Source organism: Callionymus lyra, chromosome 1 (genome assembly GCF_982586985.1).
Source record: "Callionymus lyra chromosome 1, fCalLyr1.hap1.1, whole genome shotgun sequence".
Taxonomy (NCBI): domain Eukaryota; kingdom Metazoa; phylum Chordata; class Actinopteri; order Syngnathiformes; family Callionymidae; genus Callionymus; species Callionymus lyra.
In genome coordinates, this window is record NC_141818.1 from 54,673,124 (window position 1) to 54,694,068 (window position 20,945).

The 20,945-nt window shown below is 39.1% G+C and overlaps 1 protein-coding gene across 1 annotated transcript in view; it reads right to left on the reverse strand.

Annotated features, from left to right (window-relative positions):
* LOC148090165 (protein unc-13 homolog B-like) overlaps window positions 1-20,945 on the reverse strand; it is a 198,597-nt gene that overhangs the window by 93,558 nt on the left and 84,094 nt on the right. Inside the window, exons 12-13 of the mRNA XM_087779050.1 lie at window positions 2,523-2,572; window positions 2,370-2,445 (exon numbers count right to left, since the gene is read on the reverse strand). Of these exons, the coding sequence (XP_087635176.1) occupies window positions 2,370-2,445; window positions 2,523-2,572 (126 nt within the window). The remainder of the gene's footprint in view (window positions 1-2,369; window positions 2,446-2,522; window positions 2,573-20,945) is intronic.

Below are 20,945 nucleotides of genomic sequence, written 5' to 3' on the forward strand. Positions count from 1 at the left end.
GTTTATTGATATTAGTTTATTGACATTAGTTTATTGATATTAGTTTATTGATATTGTTTATTGATATTGTTTATTGATATTAGTTTATTGACATTAGTTTATTGATATTAGTTTATTGATATTGTTTATTGATATTAGTTTATTGATATTAGTTTATTGATATTGTTTATTGATATTAGTTTATTGACATTAGTTTATTGATATTAGTTTATTGATATTAGTTTATTGATATTAGTTTATTGATATTAGTTTATTGAGATTAGTTTATTGATATTAGTTTATTGATATTAGTTTATTGAGATTAGTTTATTGATATTAGTTTATTGATATTAGTTTATTGATATTAGTTTATTGAGATTAGTTTATTGATATTAGTTTATTGATATTAGTTTATTGATTTTAGTTTATTGATATTAGTTTATTGAGATTAGTTTATTGAGATTAGTTTATTGATATTAGTTTATTGATATTAGTTTATTGATATTAGTTTATTGATATTGTTTATTGATATTAGTTCATTGACATTAGTTTATTGATATTAGTTTATTGATATTAGTTTATTGATTCAGCAATTTAAGAAAACTAGCAACAGGAAGTGAATCACTTTACGGGGTTTTCTGACCCACGGAAAATAATTTAAATAATACATCGTGAATATATTGAAATGTAAAAAATGTAATCATTTTAATAATTTAACAGAATCTTCATGTTACAAATTATATTTGACAGATTCATCTCTTTTTATTATCACTAAACAGTGATGCAGGACAGAAATATAGAAATATATATTTTTGTTATTAAACTCTTAATTAAGATCATTTGTCATTAAATGAATGAGCAGCTTCTGTCTACTTTATCTACTCCATCCATCAAACTGTTGAACAAGTACAAAATATAAATAAAAGTATAAAAACGATAGAAATTGATCAGTTTTCTAAATATAAACTTACTTGAAATCTGCCTTGTAATGTTTTTTTTTTAGTTTTGAACTTCACTGAAGGTTTGATTAACATTCAAACATTCAATAACTCGATCCAATCAGAATCTTTAAATCCTTTCTTAACAACCCATTTCATTTGATCCGATGAGATGACCTTTGACCTGCTCCTTCATGACATACAAGTGTGAGACACTTCCATAGAGGGTTATAATATATATATATATATATATATATATATATATATATATATATATATATATATATAACATAATGATGTTCAAGTCAAGACCAGCAAGAAACACTCTTTTCTGGAGCAGAGATTATGTTCCAAACATGAAGAAACAAGAGTTCATTCAACTTCTGTCACCGTTAATTATCACTCGCTTCATCTTTACATGTTTTAACTACGTAGAGTAGCAGAGCCTGGTTCTGAAGCAGGAAGTCAGGAGAACAGATTTGAACATATTTGAACAGATTTGAACAGATTTGAACAGATTTGAACAGATTTGAACAGATTTCAAAGCTGTGAGTCTCACACGGACAGATTTGCCACAAGATGGAAAGCAGACGATGATTTTCCAGATCCTTCCCCTAAATGTTCTCACAACTTTTCTTTTCCAGATTTTTTTTAAGCACTAAACGCTTGTTTCATTTTTAAGAGAGTTCAGAGATGAAGAGGCGATAAACTACAGTAAAGGTGAAGAACATGTAAGAAAATGTTCAAATATTGAACTAATGATCATCAAATCTTTTCTACTCACCATCGCCTGCAGTGACACGTTTGCAGCGAAGGAAGAAAAACAAAAAAGACATAAATAGACTTTTCTCCACAGATCTGCATAAATTCATCCATTTGTTCAACAGTGAACCTGGAGAACAGTTATTACAGGTTTATAATCAAAGAAGCTCTTACTTGACGATGTTATGAATGAAAACATGGAATTTAATGAATAAAAGAATAAAATAAATCAAGTACCAATGATTTGTATATTTAATAATCAATAATAAATCATTAAAAACTGCTGATACAACACTGTGTGCTTATTGAAAACTAATCATCGCACAATCTTTAAGTTTAATTGTCTAAATACACATTTTCTTGTTTACTTTGACCAACGATTGTTTTTCTTGTATTCTGGGGATTTCAAATATGAAAATCATTCGACAATAATATTATGTGAAATCGACGTTGTTTCAGTTTGTTTAATTAATTCTAATGTGTTCATTTTCTCATTCAAGCAGTTCATTTTCATAGTATTATTATACTTATATATAAGTATTAATATTTGTATTTAAGATACATTTAAACACTTAAGTAAATAACTTTTTAAATCAGTCAATTGAACTTAACGTGTGTATTTGCCTGAGCTTTGTTATTAAATTAAAAAAGATAAATATCTATAAATGAAAATGAAGGTGAAGAACTGACCAGTTCGCTGACCAGAGGGATGGGTCTCCTCTTGCGCAGGTCAGGCATGCTGTCGATGCCGAACGGAGCGTTTCCTCTTTAAACAAACGCACAAAAAACACTTGTTGGTTCACACACATCGTCCACTCGCACACCCATGTTGCGTTCACTGACCCCGGCCTGGCCCACGGATGCTTGCCCGGGTCCCCGTTGAGATCCTGGCTCTGAGACAAGAGGTCAAAGGTCACACACTGGATGAAAGCGAGAGGATTTATAGACGAGTGAACACACACACACACACACACACACACACACACACAAGAGTGAGCGAGCGAGTGACAGAGTGAGGGGAACTAAATGAGTTGGTTGAGTTTGAGCTTTTCATGCCGAGTGAGTTATTTTGTAAAGAAATATTTAAAATAATGTATGACTTCCTGTGATTGTGTAGCTTCTGCTTCATGAAGTCTCTGTGTCGTCATTTGTACGACAACATTTTCACAAACAAAAAACAAGGTGACGATGCAACATTAGTGAAAACATCACAGTGAACCTGATCAGCAGCTCGACTTCCATCTGTAAAACAACACAAAAGTTAACAATTACCTTCATGTTACACACCATGAAGACACACTGCTGTGTGATACAACACGACACATGTATCGAACGTGTCATTAACGAGGATCGTTCATCAAGATAATCACTCCTAATGTTTCCCGTCGCCTCTGGCGTTACTGTCGCGCTCGCACTCCGAGGACGTTATTAATGTTTGCTAATCCGGCGAATGGTCGCGGCGAGCGTTGAGTGGCAGGTGATGCATGAGCCACCAGGGGTCGCACACCAGGGGGTCGCACACCAGGGGGTCGCACACCAGGGGGTCGCACACCAGGGGGTCGCACACCAGGGGGTCGCACACCAGGGGGTCGCACACCAGGGGGTCGCACACCAGGGGGTCGCACACGACGGCGTCAGCGAAGACGCTGCCATAAACACCAAAAGGTTCTTAATGAAGACGTTCATCAGCGTCGTTACGAGCGGCGTGTCGTAAACCGGACGTTTTCCTGAATTATAATTGAAGATTCAAGCATTTGTAGAGTTTTGTTTGCGACCATGAGGTGGTTCTGATGGAGTGACAGCAAAAGTGTGAGTTTTCTTATCTAAACTGTGTGTCAAGATAGTGACGAGGCACTGAATGAAACTTGTGCGGCTGCTTTTTTAATATTTTGTTCATGATGCGACATCGAAGTAGAAAGTATGGGTTAAAAAACATTGTTTAAGTATATTTAAGTGTTTATTATTAGTATATATAGTATAACCAGTCAAACATAATAAGAACTGAGTAAATACTGTAATAATCAGCACAACCTTTCAAATCTTACGGATTAAATAACATTTTTGAAAAGTTTACTGAATAAAAAGTTATGTTAAAGTTTTGTTACATTATTATATATTACTGATGATGACATAAAAATAATGACCAGTAGAGTCTTTGTAGAAAAGTCATCATTACCAGTAGCTTTCAATGATCAACATTAAGAAACAAACCTATATTTATTTTAATACCATGTAAATGTGAAGTTTAAACCTGACATAATAATATAATGGATTCGCTGAACTCTAGAACATCTAAGTAATAAATGGTATATAATAAAAGTTAAAAGTCATTTAATTTTCAGATTCACATCTTTTACTCTGGATACCTGGTTCCAGCTCCTCCACGGAGAAGCTGAACATCGTGACGCTGCTGAGATTCCGTCTCGATTCCCGCTTGTCTCGTAAGATCTGCTGGAAGGTCCTCAGGCACTTCAGCTTCCGCTCGTCCAGCTGATTCACGTCCCATCCTGAAGGAACTACTTGACTCTCCGGGGCCACGTCTGAGGCCTCGTCCCGTGGAGGCGCCGCAGAAGAACCTTCAGCCAGAAGGGTCAGGGTTTCTGTCGTGGCGAACCGAGACAGCTGAGGTTTATTTGGTACCGATGGTCCGTCCTCACGAACGTCCAACTGCTGGACAGGTAGAGGCGCTACAGCGTGGACTGTCCTGGAGTCGGAACTCGTCGAAACTTCTTGTGGGCCTCGAGTATCGTCCGAGCTCGCTAGAGTGTAGGACTTGGAGTCCACATGATCCGATGATTCTATCACAGGCTCGAAGACTCCAACTGTACTTTGTGATGTTTCAAGACAGACTTTTTGAAATGTTTCGTCACAGTTTAAATCGTCGGCCGTTTGCATCGAAATGTCAAAATCTGGATCTTCTGGATCCTGGGATGCCGGGACTTCCAGTTTGCACAGAGCCCCCCGCAGCGCCGAGCTGAAGTCAAACACGGCGCGACTGATGCTCCTGACGTTGAAACTGCCGGGTTGTGGGTCTTCTTGGTCGTCCAAGCCTTGGTGTTGCTCCTCAGACGCGTGGCCAAATGGCTCGTCAGCAGAACAGATGGTCTCCTCGGTCCAGATCCCAGTCGACGACCGTCCACCTGACCTGAACGACCCCCGATATCCATCGAGGCAGTCGCTGGTGTAGTTCGGGAGACTTGTCTGCTTGAAAGAAAACTCCTCGAGTCTTTCATCGTTTCTTTCTATCGAACCATAACCCTTGGGATATAAGCCATCAGAGGAATACTCACAACCCAGACCAGGATCGTCATAGTTCCTCTCGGGAGAGCCAATCCCTGGATGGGTGTGAGGCCTTCGTCTCGGGGATTTCCATTTCCTTCTGCTTAAAGTGTTTGCAGGGGAATTGTAATGTTGCCGGGAGCGACCGGCATGATGTGCTGAGCTGGCAGAGGACGGATGCTCAGAGTATTCATCTCCATACTGGTCCCAACGACTGGACCCTTCGCAGCCGAGCGAGCTCTCGTCTTCGTATCGGTAGTCCTCTTTCCAGGGGGTTCCACAAACGCCGCTTTGATCGGGGTCGGTCCATTTACCGTCGGTGGGTCTTCTGGGTTTCCTGCCGTGACTGGACGATGGTCTCTCTGAATCCGACTCCGACTTGGAACTGTGAAGAGACGACAAAGAGCTGGTGCTGGCGCCGTCCTGACCGTCCTGCCGTTCAAGATAACCGAAGCTAAGCTTTCTCGTGAGAGCACAGGCTGGTACATCCGAGCTCTGGTCCGAGGTGTCATCCTGCTCGTCGAAGTCCTGACGATCCGCTCGTTCGGCGATTGGAGACACTGTGGACTCTGGTCTCTGGTGAAGTAGACCTCTTTGAAAGTTCTGCCTGTCACGATAGGCCGAAAGGAAATGAGCCGCATCGGTTTGGGGTGAACACCCTAGACTACCGTACGCACTGGCGGGCCTTCTGCGTTCATACAGTTCATCTTTGGACCCTCCACCGGACCACCCACCTATGTTCGAATCGGAGGCAGCTTTACCACTGGAACGAATCCCTTCGATCTCGAGCAGCACAGCATCGACACATGACGTCACTTCCTCGACGGACCCTCGGACCGAGGACAGGTAATCCCTGAGGTCAGATATTTCTTCCTGGATTTTATTAATTCCTCTCAGTTCCTTGAGTATGTGCTCGATGATGGCGCTCGACTCCTCTTCTCTCCCGTCCTCATCCTCTTCCAGCAGGATATTATGAGTTCTGTCCGAGTTAAAATCCACGCAGTCCCCTGTTGAGTAAGGTCTTCTCTGCCGGACACGAGGTGAAGAAAAACCTCTTCCTATCCCGCCTACGAATTTAGTCCCGTTCACGTCTGCTGCGACCGGATGGTAGGGCGGAGCCCTTCGTCTTTCCTCCGGGGATTCTGGAAGTCCGCTCTCGAAAGAGATTCTTTTCACGATTCCAGAGGGTCTGCGGCTTTTGCCTTTCAGGGTGCAGGGTATCTTCATACACCCCTCTCGGTTCAGCTCCACCTCCCCTATACATGGGGGTCCGGGAGAGACGGCGTGACTCTTACCATTGGAAAGCTTCGGGGAGAACTGTTCATCCCTACGATCGTCTGTTTTGTAGACATTCTGTTCCTCTTGTCTTCGCTCAAGTCTCGCGCGATCATGGTCCTCGTCGGCATCTTCATAGTACAGATGTGAGTCCGGGACATGATGGTCAGCAGATCCCTGCAGCAACCGGTGGATCTTCCCACGAATGACCAGAGCAACCTTTGGGTTAGGAGCTCGTTTTTTGGTCTTCGTCCCTCCTTTAGAGGAACCGCTTGCTCCATGTTGTCCATGAAAGCGATTTCTTGAGAACATGTTCTACGGCACCGAGTCCTCATCTGTCTGGACACATGGTCTCGAAATCTCAAAGAAACAAGTCCTCCCGTCGTCTGTTGACGATCCCTGATCGAATCTAAGGTGATTCCAATAAAACTGAGGCCATTGATTCTTGACTAGACAGGAAGACAGAAACCAGAAGATGTTAAGCACTTGACAGACATCAAACCAAAAACTCCAGCCTTGAGGAATGAATCCGTCCCAAGAGTTGCCTTGAAAGGAGCAGTTCGAGAGAGATGTTGAAACTAGAGATGAAGAAAATCCATTAATAAACTCATTTCCTTAGAAAATAAATAAGGTATATGAAGATATATAAACATTAATGTAGATTTTGAAGGTCATTGAATTGACGATAATGAAACTGTGAAGTGAAGTGAAGCGATTCTGTTCATCGACTGACTTTATTGATCCGACGCTGAGACGTTGGAACTGCATCAAAGAAAAGCCATCGATGTGTTTTAAGCATGTGCAGCCAGAAGAAGGATGATTCTACCCTTTCTTTCTTTCTTTCTTTCTTTCTTTCTTTCTTTCTTTCTTTCTTTCTTTCCTTTCACCGTCAAAAAAGCTTTGCTAAGATAAAGAGTTAATGAAAAGTGGTTTGATTAAGAAAACTCTTATAGTCAAGACTTGTATTAATCCACCACTTGAAAGCTTAAAGAAAAACAAAACACATATAGAACAAATAAATTGTAATAGATTTGTAAAAGATAAGACAGAAGAGAAAATATATTTTCAAAAGTCAAAATTGACCATTTTCCAACCAGTACATTGAAACAAGACAATATTCCTAATTCATTGGCACAAGTACCTTAATTCTTTCTTGCACACAACACACAACACTCAACACACAACACTCAACACACAACACACAACACTCAACACACAACACGCACATAAACCACACAAAATGTAAACTCAAAAATCTGCTCCTTGGTCTACACCATAGACTTTTGCTTAAAAAAATAAATTAAAAGATAACTCACGTTTTCCTCTGGAAAATCAGAGCAGTTGAGAGATAAGAGATGAAACTCTTGAACATTAATGACATGTTTTTATACGGACATGACATTAAATAATAATAATAAACAATTATTTAATGAATAACAAGAGTTTTTCAAGGTTCAGTTATTCCTCAAAACTGTTGTTTCTGTTATTGAGACAAATATATAAATCCCTGCATAACAATAAGATTTTAATTAAACTATTTAAATTATCTCATGGCCATTAAACAATTATTTCGTATCTCAAATTGTTTCTTTTTTTAACCATGTCGTGTCTGCGGATCAGTACCATCTGTCGGTCGACGCTATTTAAGAGATAAGAAAAGAAAAGAAAAGTTTTAGACTTTCACGAAAACCTGCCATCGTGTTCATAGTTTGTATTACTTTCAAGTTTCAACATGACTTCGACTAACACGCTGAACTACAGGCAGCATTCATTTATTCGATAAATATAAATCTCATGGAAGTAACTGGTTTAATGACCGCGACGCCACCGACTGTTAGACTTTCTTATCTGCTGACGAAAGAGCAGCTGGTTCGTCTGCGCCGTCACTGAGGTTCGGTCCATTGATTAGAAGGCAGCGTGAGGATGGGAGGAGACTTGGGCAGAAACATGGGTTTTAAGTCAGAACCGAGGAGTCCTTCACGATAGTCTTCTATTTGCAGAACCACAGAGCGTTAATTATCGCAGCCGACAATCTGTGTTAAAAATAAAAAAATGTGTTTGGTTTAAACAGCACAATAGAGTTGATCTCATGTTTGCCACTAATTACTTTCTATATATATTGAGACACTGACCCGAGGAAAGACAAATATTCCAAAATAATAACATGAACTCTTAGTAAATCCATGTGAGACCAGGGTCACTAACTAACAGACGATTGATTTCGACCTGAATCACATCGGATTCAATGTTTATGATTCGATTCCTTCAGCGAACAAATATTAAAAATGTAATAGAGTTTTGAGTCGAGGACTCTTGACTTCATGACCATGTCTGAGGCAAAATCACTGTGTTGTGTTCGAGGCCATTACGATCAAGAGTATTTAGAAAGGACACAAACACACAAAACCAAGCTGTGTGAACCTGATTTAAATGTCCTCGCCTGTCGTCACTTTTATTTTACTCTATGGTAATATATCTGTAATTACATTGTTATAGAGGAAAATGTTAAAAAATACCTTTTTTAATTGCAAGTACTATGATTCACAAATAAAACAAATCAGAAACTTAATAAACTCATCTTAGATCCGTGTCTTTCCACTCACAGTAGTTTATTCATATCAATTGTATATGTTTTTATTTATTTATTATTTATTATTTATTATTTATTATTTATTATTTAACTAACTCAAATATTAAATCCTTATATTTCACATCTGGTCAAGACAGTTTGACAAATAACAAACATGCTTCTGCCGAGGAGGTCATTTGAAATGACTTTTATAAAACAAAACATTATTTTTGAATTAGAATTGAACATACTTTTAGTGACCAGGACTAACCTGACCAGAAATCCATGGACGATCTCACTTAGCGACTGTTAAACCACCTCAAATTCTAGGTGAAAATAGAAACCCTCAGATGATCACACGGCTTCCTGGACGAGGTTATAATCGTGGTTCTAGAAGCAGTTCTAGTGTGAAGCCGTGAGGACGTGTCGACCCTGACGAGGAGCGAGTCCAGACTCCTGAGAGCAGCCATTGTTACTCATCACGGTCGTCCTCCAGACGAACACCTGGAAAATGTGGCGTCGGCAAGAAGCGTCTCTGCTGGACGGACGAGCATCGAGTGTCTGGGGCAGCGTTTGCTCAGAATAGGAAAGTGAAAGAGACAAAAAACTTCTATGAGAGTCTCAGGACTGACATCAACCGTCAATCAACAGACTCAACAAAGTTTTTATTACAAAGTTATATTAACAATATGTTATTTAACTTGTCCTTGGTTTGTCAACTGTTCGATTCTATTCATAGAATTCCATGAAATACAACATTTAAAACCTTGATCCTCTTGAAACCGAATGAACTGAGTTCAGTAGGAAAGAATGACAGCTGAGAAGACAAGAGTGAAGTGATCTGAGATAAAGGTGTGAAGCAAACTCATATAGAAGCTCAGGTAAGTAAGTAAGTAAGTAAGTAATTTTTATTTGTATAGTGCTTTTCCAGACCACTGACAAAGCAGTTAAACAATCAAACAATATTCAATAAAGTATATACTTTAAAGATCAAGATAAAACTGATAACACAACAGGAGTTCCAGAAAATCAAGGAAAAGCCTGAACAAATAGAAACGTCTTAAGATGTTTCTTAAAGGAGTCAGTAAATCCATCAAGTGCAAAGAGAGAGAAGATCGTTCCAAAGCTTAGGAGCAACAGCCTGGAAGGATTTCTCTCCTCTGGTCCGGAAGTTCAGGAACCATCAGTAGATTCTGATCCACAGACCTCAGAGCCCGAGCTGGGGTGTAAGTCTGGATCAGATCACTGATGGAAGGTCTGACCATGAATAGATCTGAAAGTAAGAACCAGAATTTTAAAATGATCCTGAAAGAAACTGGAAGCCAGTGAAGAGTTTTAAAGGATCTGAGAAATGTGAGTTCTTCTACTAGAGCGGCTCAGAGTTCTGAATCAACTGCAGGCGAGACGATCCTTCTTGTTAAGACATGAGAACAAACTGTTACAATAGTCCAGACGAGAAGAAACAAACGCATGGATTATAAGATCCAGATCATGTTCCGACAACATTTTCCTAAGTTTAGAGATTTTTCTCAGTTGAAGGAAACAGTTTCTGGTCAGTTTTCTTCAGTGTCGAACAAGAGACATGTCTTTATCAAATACAACACCCAGGTTTCTCAGGCTCAGTTTGACAGACTGACCTAAGTCACTCAAGTACTGACTCAACCCTGGAATCTTATCATCATGAGCAATCACCAGAGTTTCAGTTTTGTCCACATTTAGCTGCAAAGTGTTTTCACTCATTGTTTGATTTCTAGCAAACAATTGACTAAGTTCAGCCTCTTGAGCTCAGTTGGGTCAAAAGAGCAGTAGAGCTGGATGTCATCAGCAAAAATGTGATAAGAAACATCAGGACTGAATGATTTTACCGAGGGGAATCAAGTACAGCAAAAACCATAAAGGACCCAGAACAGAACCTTGAGGGACTCCCCACAACAGATCTGCTGATTCAGACCTCATTTGATTGGCAGATACACTAAAACTGCCCAGAAAGGTAAGATGAGAACCATTCTAACACAGACCCAGACAGTCTTCATCTCTCAGTCTTCTCAGCAGGATCTGGTTCAACTGTGTCAAAGGCTGACGACAGATCCAAGAGAACCAGAACATCATGATGTCACTGGACACTTTCAATAAAGCTGTCTCCGTAGATGTTTACGGAAGCCAGACTGAAACTTCTCATGGATGTCGCTCTGATCCAGGAACACAGACAGCTGCTCAGACACAACCTTCTCCAAGATCTTGGACAAGAAAGGGAGCTTAGAAATAGGCCTGAAATTACCAAGGTCAGTTGGGTCCAAGCCTGGCTTTTTGAGCAGAGGCTCCACAATGGCATGTTTAAATGCATTGGGAAAAACCCCTGTGGAAAGGGAGAGGTTCACCATATTGGTAACTCAGGGGCCAATTACATCAAATACTTTGATAAAAAGCCTAGAAGGAAGAACATCATCTGAGCAAGAGGAGGGTTTCATCTTGTTCACTAGTGCTGAAATATCACCCAAAGATACAGCAGTGAAGGAAGACCAAGAGGAGGAGAGGGGCTCAGAGACAGTAGGGGTTCCAAACAAAGGGGGAGAGATTTTCTCTTTGATCAATTTAATTTTGTCAATGAAAAATCTCAACAATGCATTGCTGTCTCAGGTACTAGTAGAGCAGCTGTGTTGGACTGAAAAAAACATACGTCGAAGGAAAACTCTTCTTTTGATGTTGGTCCTACCAGCGTTCAAATGACCTTATGATTGCATCGTTGCACAAATCAAATAATAAGACATCCATCCATCCATCCATCCATCCATCCATCCATCCATCCATCCATCCATCCATCCATCCATCCATCCATCCATCCATCCATCCATCCATATCCATCCATCCATCCATCCATCCATCCATCCATCCATCCATCCATCCATCCATCCATCCATCCATCCATCCATCCATCCATCCACCCACCCACATCATTACTTCAACATTAGTCACAGGTTTGGTAGGAATTAATACAATATTTATAGGCCCTTAAATTTTACATGGTGGCCACGATAGATTTCTAAAACAGATATTTACACTTTAGCAGGTCGTTGATACTTTGAAAGAGAATCTAAGTTGATGTATTTGAGACTCAACCGTGAGGCAGAGACACCCAGGATGGAGTCACATCTCCTGCCATCACCTTCATTAGGCTAATTCTCCTGCACACTCTAATTGATTTATCATCGCCATCCACCGCCATCCACTCCCATCGTTCATCTCACGAACACACACTCGCTACATCACGGACATAAGTGGCCGTCCACACACACACACACACACACACACACACACACACACGCCATCAATTCCCCGCGGAGTGTTTTGGCAGCCGAGGGAGAAGCCGCTCGGACAGATTGCAGAACAGAGTCGAGTGTTTGTGCTCGACGTCTGTGACGAGCTCTCGGGTAAAACCGTGGAAGTGGATGGTTCAGTCACCAGCAGCGAGCCAGTTTGCGTTCAGAAAGTGGGCGTGTCCGGGAGGAGGCGGCGGCGGAGGAAGTGTAATCACTTCCCCGGTCAAAATCGAATCAGCCCGGCTCGCTCTCCTTGATTCTTTCCTGCTGGAGCGTCTGCTCCGTGAGCGCCGGGTTGGCCGGACGCCACCGGTGACCCGATGCGAACGACGACGCTCGGCCTCATGAGGCTCATTGATTTATCTTCCTCCGAGCCGCGGTAAGAGATGCCAAACAATGATGAGGCTCGTGTTCGCTGCCAGGCCCAGATGAAAGCTCGTGTGTGAAGACACTGCAGCGTGACGTGTTCATTAGGAAAAGTTGGAAAATGTTTTTCGTTAATGCCGTAGAAATAAAACGCATTTGTCAACGGAGAGCTGTCAATCAACAGAGAGCTGTCAATCAACAGAGAGCTGTCAGTCAACAGAGAGCTGTCAATCAACAGAGAGCTGTCAATCAACGTTAACGGAACCCTGTTTTTGCACAAGGCACCAAGACCGAAATTACCCATGGTGCAACGCTGCCCCCCCGTAATGCCAACATGTCTACATCAGGCATAATATTGTCATTTGTGTTGTAGAGGTTCTTATTTGTTCGACGTATATCAGGTCAGAACCTCCTAAAGTAAATGTTGTTTTTGTAGGTTTCCAGCCTCAGATCCACAGAAGCCAGTTCATGTCCCAGATCACCACAGGTGGGCTCCCAGGTAAAGTGCTCCGGGAACATCCAGCAGAGAGAAATCTCTTCGGCAAAACCAGGAAAAAGGTTGAATGACGTCTCTCAGAAGGAGAGAAGACTAGTGGACTGAAGTGGAAACACATGAATATATAGAGGAATGAATAGTTGATAATATCAACCGGTGCTTCAGGAGGTTTGTTTCGAAAATGATGACTCGTGTAAACAGGAAACAGGAAGGTGTCACCGACCTTTTAGCATTTTCCAGTTTCTCTCCAAGAACCACTGACGCGACTTACAGGAACATCATTTCGGTTAATGCACTTTTTGGAACGGCTCGCGTTACAGATCCTGCTTCAGCAGCAGCAGAGCAGAAGCAGCAGCAGCAGCTTGACTCAAACACCTAGAATATCTTTATCTTAAAGTAACATTTTTATATTGATAACGTGTACAAAACAATGTTTTACCGAAGGATCAAAGAATTTCATCCTTTCATCATCCGTAGATCATTCCTTTTCTTCTGGTTTTGTATTAAAGATTTTATGGGATTAAAGGGCAACTAATATCAAAATCCAACTCTCCTCACATCTAGTGAATGTTCTTCAAGACGCAGTAACTTCTCATCACCATGTTTTAATTATTACTTTATAAAGTTGCTCTGAAATCTGGACGAACGAGAGGTTACGAGAGTCCATTATGACGTAATAATGGCTTCACTCCTCCTCCAGCTGTAATCACGCTTTGTTTATACAACAAGTCCCTTGGAGGTGGAGACTTCCGGGATTGATGATGCTCGGTGACAAACAAACAAATGTTTGACCAATCACAGCAGAGTGGGTGTGGTTTTCAGTGGGCGGAGCTTAAGATGATTTTCAAATGTCAATATTTCAATGAAAAGAGAGTTTTTTACACACACTGATGATACAATAGAGTCACACATCACAACAACACACACACACTGATGATACAATAGAGTCACACATCACAACAACACACACACACACACACTGATGATACAATAGAGTCACACATCACAACAACACACACACACACTGATGATACAATAGAGTCACACATCACAACAACACACACACACACACACTGATGATACAATAGAGTCACACATCACAACAACACACACACACACTGATGATACAATAGAGTCACACATCACAACAACACACACACACACACACACACTGATGATACAATAGAGTCACACATCACAACAATACACACACACACTGATGATACAATAGAGTCACACATCACAACAACACACACACACACACACACACTGATGATACAATAGAGTCACACATCACAACAACACACACACACACACACTGATGATACAATAGAGTCACACATCACAACAACACACACACACACACACTGATGATACAATAGAGTCACACATCACAACAACACACACACACACACACACACTGATGATACAATAGAGTCACACATCACAACAACACACACACACACACACTGATGATACAATAGAGTCACACATCACAACAACACCCACACACACACTGATGATACAATAGAGTCACTTGAGTTCACTAGAGTGAACTTTAACTGTGTTCAAGTTTGTGTAAAATGTTCCTAAATCTCTTTACATCATATAAGGTTTTATATAAAACATGTCAATCAAAGGCGTCTCTTCACACGAGTGAATAATAAGAATAAAGTCTCTTCACACGAGTGAATAATAAGAATAAAGTCTCTTCACACGAGTTAATAATAAGAATAAAGTCTCTTCACACGAGTGAATAATAAGAATAAAGTCTCTTCACACGAGTGAATAATAAGAATAAAGTCTCTTCACACGAGTTAATAATAAGAATAAAGTCTCTTCACACGAGTGAATAATAAGAATAAAGTCTCTTCACACGAGTGAATAATAAGAATAAAGTCTCTTCACACGAGTGAATAATAAGAATAAAGTCTCTTCACACGAGTGAATAATAAGAATAAAGTCTCTTCACACGAGTGAATAATAAGAATAAAGTCTCTTCACAGGAGTGAATAATAAGAATAAAGTCTCTTCACACAAGTTAATAATAAGAATAAAGTCTCTTCACACAAGTTAATAATAAGAATAAAGTCTCTTCACACGAGTTAATAATAAGAATAAAGTCTCATCACACGAGTGAATAATAAGAATAAAGTCTCTTCACACGAGTTAATAATAAGAATAAAGTATCTTCACACGAGTGAATAATAAGAATAAAGTCTCTTCACACGTGTGAATAATAAGAATAAAGTCTCTTCACACGAGTGAATAATAAGAATAAAGTCTCTTCACACAAGTTAAGAATAAGAATAAAGTCTCTTCACACGAGTGAATAATAAGAATAAAGTCTCTTCACACGAGTGAATAATAAGAATAAAGTCTCTTCACACGAGTGAATAATAAGAATAAAGTCTCTTCACACGAGTGAATAATAAGAATAAAGTCTCTTCACACGAGTGAATAATAAGAATAAAGTATCTTCACACGAGTGAATAATAAGAATAAAGTCTCTTCACACGAGTTAATAATAAGAATAAAGTCTCTTCACACGAGTGAATAATAAGAATAAAGTCTCTTCACACAAGTTAAGAATAAGAATAAAGTCTCTTCACACAAGTTAAGAATAAGAATAAAGTCTCTTCACACGAGTGAATAATAAGAATAAAGTCTCTTCACACGAGTGAATAATAAGAATAAAGTCTCTTCACACGAGTGAATAATAAGAATAAAGTCTCTTCACACGAGTGAATAATAAGAATAAAGTCTCTTCACACGAGTGAATAATAAGAATAAAGTCTCTTCACACGAGTTAATAATAAGAATAAAGTCTCTTCACACGAGTAAATAATAAGAATAAAGTCTCTTCACACGAGTGAATAATAAGAATAAAGTCTCTTCACACGAGTGAATAATAAGAATAAAGTCTCTTCACACGAGTGAATAATAAGAATAAAGTCTCTTCACACGAGTGAATAATAAGAATAAAGTCTCTTCACACGAGTGAATAATAAGAATAAAGTCTCTTCACACGAGTTAATAATAAGAATAAAGTCTCTTCACACGAGTGAATAATAAGAATAAAGTCTCTTCACACAAGTTAATAATAAGAATAAAGTCTCTTCACACGAGTTAATAATAAGAATAAAGTCTCTTCACACGAGTGAATAATAAGAATAAAGTCTCTTCACACAAGTTAAGAATAAGAATAAAGTCTCTTCACACAAGTTAAGAATAAGAATAAAGTCTCTTCACACGAGTGAATAATAAGAATAAAGTCTCTTCACACGAGTGAATAATAAGAATAAAGTCTCTTCACACGAGTGAATAATAAGAATAAAGTCTCTTCACACGAGTGAATAATAAGAATAAAGTCTCTTCACACGAGTGAATAATAAGAATAAAGTCTCTTCACACGAGTGAATAATAAGAATAAAGTCTCTTCACACGAGTTAATAATAAGAATAAAGTCTCTTCACACGAGTGAATAATAAGAATAAAGTCTCTTCACACAAGTGAATAATAAGAATCTAATGAAGTTTTTAAGAAGCTCTTCACACGACACACACTAAAGCAGAGGATGAAGAAGTTTACGATGAAAACGAAGACACACTCGAGTGAGACTTTGAAGGCGAGAAAAAAGAATTAAAAATAGAATTTCCGACACTGATGTGAGATGTGATCGCTTCAGGCCTGGAAACACTTCTCTCTGGAACTTCAGACTTTCTTGGGTCGTAACACATTCCTCAAGAACTTCAGGAGCGAAGACTTCTTACCTCGTTCCTCGTCGTTCTTCTTTTCATGCAAAGAAATGAACGAGGGAAGATTCAGGAGAAGGATCCGACCAGGACAGAAAGTTCAGCAGTGAAAGAAGCAGATGCTGCTCCTCATGTCTCCATCCTTCCATCCATCCATCCCTCCATCCATCCATCCATCCATCCACCCGTCCATCCATCCATCCATCCGTCCATCCATCCATCCATCCATCCATCCATCCGTCCTGATCACACGCTCACTGAGCCGCTTCTTCTTCACCTCCGGTACATCCACACAGTCTCCTCCTCCTCCTCTCGCTCGCTCACTCTCTCTCCAACACTCTTTCATTTCAACTCCAGTTCTCTCTCTCCTTCTTCATCCACTGATCCTCGTACTCATTGATCTTTATTCCTTCCAGACTTATTTTTATTTTCTCCGCCGCCTCCTGTCAGCTGCGAGGACCTTCTTCACCTTCATCTCTACCTTCATCTGCATCTTCTGTACTTGACTTACATTCTGTTGACGATGCATGTAGATGTAGACGATATGATGTGCAGTGATAGTGTAGTAACAAGAATATATGTGTAGTATTGTCCAGTACTTGACTCTGGTGTTGTGATAGTGTAGTAACAAGTATATATGTGTAGTATTGTCCAGTACTTGACTCTGGTGTTGTGATAGTGTAGTAACAAGTATATATGTGTAGTATTGTCCAGTACTTGACTCTGGTGTTGTGATAGTGTAGTAACAAGTATATATGTGTAGTATTGTCCAGTACTTGACTCTGGTGTTGTGATAGTGTAGTAACAAGTATATATGTGTAGTATTGTCCAGTACTTGACTCTGGTGTTGTGATAGTGTAGTAACAAGTATATATGTGTAGTATTGTCCAGTACTTGACTCTGGTGTTGTGATAGTGTAGTAACAAGTATATATGTGTAGTATTGTCCAGTACTTGACTCTGGTGTTGTGATAGTGTAGTAACAAGTATATATGTGTAGTATTGTCCAGTACTTGACTCTGGTGTTGTGATAGTGTAGTAACAAGTATATATGTGTAGTATTGTCCAGTACTTGACTCTGGTGTTGTGATAGTGTAGTAACAAGTATATATGTGTAGTATTGTCCAGTACTTGACTCTGGTGTTGTGATAGTGTAGTAACAAGTATATATGTGTAGTATTGTCCAGTACTTGACTCTGGTGTTGTGATAGTGTAGTAACAAGTATATATGTGTAGTATTGTCCAGTACTTGACTCTGGTGTTGTGATAGTGTAGTAACAAGTATATATGTGTAGTATTGTCCAGTACTTGACTCTGGTGTTGTGATAGTGTAGTAACAAGTATATATGTGTAGTATTGTCCAGTACTTGACTCTGATGTTGTGATAGTGTAGTAACAAGTATATATGTGTAGTATTGTCCAGTACTTGACTCTGATGTTGTGATAGTGTAGTAACAAGTATATATGTGTAGTATTGTCCAGTACTTGACTCTGGTGTTGTGATAGTGTAGTAACAAGTATATATGTGTAGTATTGTCCAGCACTTGACTCTGGTGTTGTGATAGTGTAGTAACAAGTATATATGTGTAGTATTGTCCAGTACTTGACTCTGGTGTTGTGATAGTGTAGTAACAAGTATATATGTGTAGTATTGTCCAGTACTTGACTCTGATTTTGTGATAGTGTAGTAACAAGTATATATGTGTAGTATTGTCCAGTACTTGACTCTGGTGTTGTGATAGTGTAGTAACAAGTATATATGTGTAGTATTGTCCAGCACTTGACTCTGGTGTTGTGATAGTGTAGTAACAAGTATATATGTGTAGTATTGTCCAGTACTTGACTCTGGTGTTGTGATAGTGTAGTAACAAGTATATATGTGTAGTATTGTCCAGCACTTGACTCTGGTGTTGTGATAGTGTAGTAACAAGTATATATGTGTAGTATTGTCCAGTACTTGACTCTGGTGTTGTGATACTGTAGTAACAAGTATATATGTGTAGTATTGTCCAGTACTTGACTCTGGTGTTGTGATAGTGTAGTAACAAGTATATATGTGTAGTATTGTCCAGTACTTGACTCTGGTGTTGTGATAGTGTAGTAACAAGTATATATGTGTAGTATTGTCCAGTACTTGACTCTGGTGTTGTGATAGTGTAGTAACAAGTATATATGTGTAGTATTGTCCAGTACTTGACTCTGGTGTTGTGATAGTGTAGTAACAAGTATATATGTGTAGTATTGTCCAGTACTTGACTCTGATGTTGTGATAGTGTAGTAACAAGTATATATGTGTAGTATTGTCCAGTACTTGACTCTGGTGTTGTGATAGTGTAGTAACAAGTATATATGTGTAGTATTGTCCAGCACTTGACTCTGGTGTTGTGATAGTGTAGTAACAAGTATATATGTGTAGTATTGTCCAGTACTTGACTCTGGTGTTGTGATAGTGTAGTAACAAGTATATATGTGTAGTATTGTCCAGTACTTGACTCTGGTGTTGTGATAGTGTAGTAACAAGTATATATGTGTAGTATTGTCCAGTACTTGACTCTGGTGTTGTGATAGTGTAGTAACAAGTATATATGTGTAGTATTGTCCAGTACTTGACTCTGGTGTTGTAGTATTTACAGACCACATGACTCTTGAAGTCGTAACTACTCATTTGTTTCCAATCAAAATATGTCCAAACATCAGCTTTTAAAGCTGCTGGACTCACTGTATCCTCTTGTCCTCAGTCATCATTCTTCCTTTAGCTGGAGGACGTAATTACTGCTGCCATCTAGTGGCCGGAAGTTTAATTGCAACAGAAAATTGGTCAAACGCCACAAATATTGTCATGTTTATTGTAAATAAATGATTTGTTTTATTTTAAACACACTTTACTGTAAACCATAAAAAACAATGTTAAAAAAGTGTTGAAAGCAAATGAAATAACTCATTAAACGTCTCAACATCCACTGGACCACATATGACTCGGTGAACCTCGAGTTCGACACGTAAAAACATTGATTATTTCCTTATATCAGGACTCTTTCAACTCCCTGTAGACTCTTGACTGGACAGAACATGTTGTTTTGTTATGTTTATCCAACATCACTGTGATGTGCTCGACCGAGAGAAACAACATGATTTAAAAGAACTTCATTAAACCATCATCTCTACGGCGCATCAAAGCAAAGACACTGTTACTGTTGTTTTCCACTCAATTATCCACAGACGAGGTTTAACAAACCACAGAGAGTTACATGAGATCAAAGGCCACGTCACGTACAAATCACAACGTCCTCTGATTAATGACGACACCATCAGAAGGAAACTGTTGTTGATCTCAAATGATATTTAGATTTGACCAGAATATTCACTTTAAAACATATATCTTACCGTCCTTGAATTCTTCACCCTTAACACGTTTCTTTTATGTAAGTAAGTAAGTCATTTTTATTTATATAGCGCTTTTCCAGACCAGGGTCAAAAAGCGCTTAAACAATCAAAACAATACTCAAAAAAGTATATACTTTAAAGATCAAGATAATACTGAGATTCAATAAAGTGTCTGTTAAATAAAATAATTAAATGGTCAATTAAAGGTCAACTAGTATCAAAACCCTCGTAACTTCTCATCATGACCATGTTTTGAACTTATCTCCTTATTAAGTTGCTCTGAAATCTTGGCGAACGAGAGGTTACAAGAGTCCATTATGATGTAATAATGGCTTCACTCCTCATCCGGCTGTAACCACACCCGACTTTGTTTATACAACAAATCCCTTGGAATTGGAGACTCATGACACATTTACTTGATTTTTTTTATTTGCAATTAGAACTTAAATATTCAGCGTTTGTTAAAAGGCAACTAAAGTGTTGAATTGAAGTCTCTCTTAAATAGATCTTGGACTCTATTGTATCATCAGTGTCTGTCTGTACAAAACCCTCTTTAAATAAAGATATTCACAATAGAAGACGCACTAAAACCCACTGAAAATGCTAGTTTTTTGTCAAGCTAGATTCTTGTTGAACCACGCCCACTCTGCTGTGATTGGTCAAACGTCGAGGTGTGTCGGTGCAGCGTCATCCATCCAGGAAGTCTTCACCTCCAGGACACGTGTGTGAAGAACGAGGCAATGACTGAGGACGAGATGTCGCACCTCATGGAGATATAACAGGTTTTTAATCTTTTAACACATGAGAATCAAGAGCTCACCATGAT